The sequence below is a fragment of the Penaeus chinensis genome, unplaced genomic scaffold (genome assembly GCF_019202785.1).
Source record: "Penaeus chinensis breed Huanghai No. 1 unplaced genomic scaffold, ASM1920278v2 CTG_3140, whole genome shotgun sequence".
Taxonomy (NCBI): Eukaryota; Metazoa; Arthropoda; class Malacostraca; order Decapoda; family Penaeidae; genus Penaeus; species Penaeus chinensis.
This window is the reverse complement of record NW_025918136.1, coordinates 1-5,000: the sequence shown is the minus strand read 5'-3', so window position 1 is coordinate 5,000 and position 5,000 is coordinate 1. Positions and strand designations below refer to the sequence as shown.

Here is a 5,000-nt window from a genome sequence, read left to right as displayed (position 1 = left end):
TGGCGGTGTCGGCAAGAAGTGTTCGCTTAGTTCGCGCTTGCCTAGGTGCTTGTTGCTCATTAGAGGAAGCTCAGCTTGTTGGACGCCCTTCCCTCAACTCTCTCTCTCTCTCTCTCTCTCTCTCTCTCTCTCTCTCTCTCTCTCTCTCTCTCTCTCTCTCTCTCTCTCTCTCTCTCTCTCTCAGTGTGTGTGTGCGCGTCGTGCGTGCGCGCGTATTATTTTATTTCTCGCTATGTTGTCACACCAAATCTGTATCTCTACCAGGCGTACGTGTATGTATACTCTTGCAAGCTAGGGTAACAGGACTACCGATGACCCTCATCCGTGTGCGAGTGTTGGCATCTTGGTGAGCACGGGATTTCCGTCGCTCACGTCTCATCACGCGGCCTTTATCCTTTGGCGCAGAGATGAAGACACAGGACTCGTGTTGCGAGTGGGCCTAGTGTGAAGTTTGCGGTAAAGGGGAGTGGAATGTAGTAAAGGGAGCGCGGTGTCGGGAGAGGTGGCATCATGAGCGGCTGGCTGGTGCACTTGTCCGGCTGCCAGACACGATATTGGCAACAGCTCAGTGTTGCCTTTTCGTACCCTGAATCCACTGCTGCCGTATACTTTCTCTTCGCTATTTTTTTTAAGAATTCGTCTCTGGTCGTTTTTATTATGATCCTTGTATTGTAATGTTTATGTGTACGAGTAAGGGTTTTGTGCGGGGAAAATGTGGGGAATTATAATGGATAATCTTTCTTAAAATATGTTATGTACACATTTTGAAGTAAAACCTGCAGCTGGTAAGAGAGGCTGTAAGTGTGACAGACGACGTAAGCTTAAAATGGTGTGCATCGGAGAGAGAGAGAGAGAGCCTAAGACAGGTCGTAAGGTACCTCTTCTGCTTTAAATGTGGGCCGCATATGGCAGCAGCCACGTGTGCCTGTTACGTAAACAAGTGGTGCTGCCACCACGTGCGCGCGCAGAGCTCCGCCCACTCGCTCCCTCCACACGTGGGATCCCCCCCCACTCCCTCAGACTCTCCCCCTCTCCCTTCCCCACCCCGGACACTCCCTCCTTCGCCCCAGGCTCCTCCCCTGCTAACACGGCGGAGGTCACGCGTTCTTGTAGCATATCCAAGCAGTGTGTGGGCTGGGTGGGGGTGGGAGTATGGACAGCCTGACAGGCTCCAAGACCCAGCTGAGGTTCCCGAGGTAGAGCACCTCCCCCTGCCCCTCTTGCCCCGCCTCCCGAGGAATGAGGTGCAAGGCTAGGTGTCCTCGCCACCTGACTTGTGCTGGAGGAAAGTAGGAGCCGGGACGGGGGAGAGATGAGGTGAGGATGGAGGGAGTCCAGCGACTGTCCTTGAGACGGTGCGTGGGGACGCTGCCTGCATGTAACGGTATTAGAGGAACTTCAACTTCGCCGTCACAGCTGGCAGATCGCTTCGGACCCTGGCGTGCTGTGGCTGACGTAGAAACGCAAGGGCGCATATTTATGCATGCAGACAAGCCTGTTTCCACGTGCTCTCATACAGACACTTGTATCGAATTGCAGTTTACAGGCTGGGTCCATTTATTGTTTATTATTATCTGATACAGGAACATTTGTGAGGCCAAACAAGTCATTCATTTTAGCTTGCGGTATTATTCAGTTCATGTTCATGTACTGTTAATTTCTAACGGCAGAATTCCAGTATATGTTTACACTCACAGATGAAGGAACATTCGAATTTGTATGAGCTAGGAGACTTTTTTTTTTTTTACTTTGACAAATTTATTTGAGGCAAAATATGACATCTCCAAAGGATGAGTTAACTTAGAGAGAGAGAGAGAGGGAGAGAGAGAGGGAGAGAGAGAGAGAGAGAGAGAGAGAGAGAGAGAGGGAGAGGGAGAGGGAGAGGGAGAGGGAGAGGGAGAGGGAGAGGGAGAGGGAGAGGGAGAGGGAGAGGGAGAGGGAGAGGCAGAAAGAATGAGAGAGAGAGAGAGGAGTGAGTGTTATGGCTAGTCTCGTTCATGTGTATTCCTTGTTCCATTGCAGATGAGGAGGCGAGCGAGGAGGCCGTGGCCGAGGGTGGAGTGAAGCGAGAGGTGCTGTACCGGCGGGCGGGCGAACCCTTCACTCGCTCTGTGGGCGTAACCACTGGGGGTAGCCACCCTCGCCACCATCACCAGCAACAAAACGCCCACGCCGGTGTGGCCCCTGTGTCACCGCCACCCACACCTCGCACCGCCCCTTCCAGTCCAGCCCACGCCCGCGATGACCTCGCCCACCAGCGGCGGATTCACACTTTAACGCCGCCGAGTGCAGGTGTCGTGGGTGGGGGTGTGAGAACTTCGTTAGGCATCGTGGGCATCAGTGTGGGTGGGGGACAGCAACAGCATCATCACCACCATCTTCAGCAGCATCATCTTCAGCAGCAGCAGCAGCAGCAGCAGCAGCAGCAGCAGCAGCAGCAGCAGCAGCAGCAGCAGCAGCAACAACAGCAGCAGCAGCAGCAACAGCAGCAGCAACAGCAGCATCCCCACCAGAACCAGCATCAGCAGACGTCCCCGCGGGCGTCGCTTTCGTACCCTGGTTCCCCGGCCGCGTCCCCGCCCCACGCCATCACCCCCCGCACCAGCGCCGCCTCGCCCCTCGGCCTGGTGAGTGCTTTCCGTCAGGATTCCTCATCGCCGCCCACGTCCACCACCTCCTCCGATGCCGGCGCGGCTCCTCGGCCCCACAACGACGCCCTCCATCCCCATCTGACCAACGGCGTGAGTCGGCCCAACGGCCTCGCCAAGTCCCTCTCGCTCTCCCCGCCCTCACACAGCACCTTCCAGCATCACGGCTTGTACGCCGCTGAGGAGAACCTCTATAAGGACGACAAGAAACGCTCAGGGTAGGTCGTGTAAGATGCGTTTTTCTGTCTTTACGTCTATATGAAATCTCATAGATATAGGTGTTCCAGCTTCTCAGCACTGACACCTTAATTAACTGACCTTATTTACCCGCTGTTCCAGGAGCACCCCATCCCGCGAGGTGCACAATAAACTGGAGAAGAATAGGCGCGCTCATCTCAAGGAATGCTTCGAGACCCTGCGACGCCAGTTGCCCTCCATGGATGATAAAAAGATCTCTAACCAGACCATACTGAAGGCCGCTCACCGGTACATCCAGGTACGGTTGTTGGAAAGTGATGTGGCTCTTTGTATGTACCTGGAATAGTATGTTAATGAGGCCACGCGTAGGCCTACAGCAACCCTAGGCACAGGGATATTCAGTCAGAGCGAGAAGGGCTTGACGCTCGGGAGCTACATGCTAGATTTGGGAAATGAGACGGTGGTGTAGGTCATGATGTTCCCAAAACGTCTTCGTCACGTTACTACGGGAACGCGTAGCCACCTTGTGATGCAAGGTGGTGACGTCATGCTGGTATTGATTTGACCTAAGTTGTCCGCTGTCGACACCTGCTCTCTCGCCACCTCGCGAGGTGGAGTGGGAGGGGAAGAGAAGAAAGGGGAAGGGAAGAGAGGGGAAGGGTAGGGGAAGGAGAGGGAGTGAAGGGGAAGGGAGGAGAATGAGAAGGGGAAGGCAGGGGATAGACGAGAAGTGGGTGACGAGACGAGAGGTTAATGACTTCGGTCACATTACCACTAGACATTTTATGGGGTTACACATAGAAACAAATATAGTGGTTTTACTGTATGTTGAAGATATAAAGACAATTTCATGGTGCATATCCGGTGACTAGATACCTTAGTAGTTATGATTGTCTCAGATAATCTTATGCAGACACGGATTTAATTTCTGGCCTTAATGGTTTTCAGAATCTGAAAAGAAAGGAGCGGGAGTATGAACATGAGATGGAGCGTCTTGCGCGGGAAAAGATTGCTCATCAACAGAACCTGGCGACTCTGAAGAAAGAGTTGTCAGCTCGCTGGGACCATATTGACTTCAGTACCCTCCTGCCTGATGCAGCGTCCCTTGACCAGCACCGCGATAAGGAGACCAAGTCTACAACCACTGCTTCTGAGCAGCCAGACCTGGACGAAGAGGCTGCAAGGGATGCAGGCACACAGGCCTCTCCGAGCACCTCCAGTGACCCTCCCTCCTCACTCTCCCCACGTCTGCACATTAACCAATCTCAGGGGACTCCAAGCTTTACAACCATTGAAACCACAAACATAAATGGCCTCGGTGCTGCTGGTCCCAGAGATAACTTTGCAGACCCCAATCAGCCATTGAACCTGTCGACCAGCATGGTTGATTCAGCCAGAGCTTCTCCTCGGGGCCAGCAGGTGGTGAGCCAGGCAAGGTCCCCACACCACAATGGTGAGTGGGGTGCCCGTCAGGCGTCCCCGCTTTATGGCCAAGCTCATTATGACGCCACCACCAGTACCCAGGAGGAGGTGTGGGTGACACATGCTGTCACGACCATGACTCCCACAGTCACACGAGATACCGTCACCACCGCACATAGTGAACACCTTCCCATCATAGGCAACACAGGAATCCACTTGCCAGCACAGCTGGTTGCAGGTGGAATGCAGCTGAATGGTGCTCCAGGGGGACTACTAGGGCAGACGGCCATCCAAGTCATCACGCCAGAAGGCTACAAATTGTTACCTGCTGACCACGCGCCCAATGGCTCTAAACCCCTCACTATCACTCTGGCGCACCCTGGTAAGTTTATTTCACATAAGGGTTGAGTATAGTTTGCATGTGTGGGTTCGTGGTCAGCAATGTGGGTTCATCAGAAGCCTTCTACTCTTAATATACAATTAAGTTTAAAGATAAAACAAACCACAAGCCCTCTGAATATCCTAAAATTGTATAAATCTGATTGCAGCAGAAGGTTTGGATAGGACAGATAATGCAGAGGAGGTCAAAACAAGTGCAGGCCCCATGATGGTGGCCCTGAATAAGAATGGCGTGTCTGCTCTACACCTGGCTGTCCCTACAACAGCCCGGTCACTCAATCAGTCACAGGGTAAGCATTTTCATACCTTTTCATCTTAAACATTTTTACATGG

The 5,000-nt window shown here is 53.2% G+C and overlaps 1 protein-coding gene across 2 annotated transcripts in view; it reads left to right on the top strand.

Annotated features, from left to right (window-relative positions):
* LOC125024679 (ras guanine nucleotide exchange factor P-like) overlaps nt 1-4,957 on the top strand; it is a gene marked incomplete at its 3' end in the record, with an annotated part of 13,335 nt that extends 8,378 nt beyond the window's left edge. Inside the window, 4 exon segments of one of the 2 annotated variants that reach the window (XM_047612478.1) lie at nt 2,023-2,866; nt 2,988-3,144; nt 3,795-4,650; nt 4,820-4,957. In XM_047612478.1, the coding sequence (XP_047468434.1) occupies nt 2,023-2,866; nt 2,988-3,144; nt 3,795-4,650; nt 4,820-4,957 (1,995 nt within the window). 2 annotated transcript variants of the gene reach the window in all.
* Between the last annotated feature and the right edge of the window lie 43 nt (nt 4,958-5,000).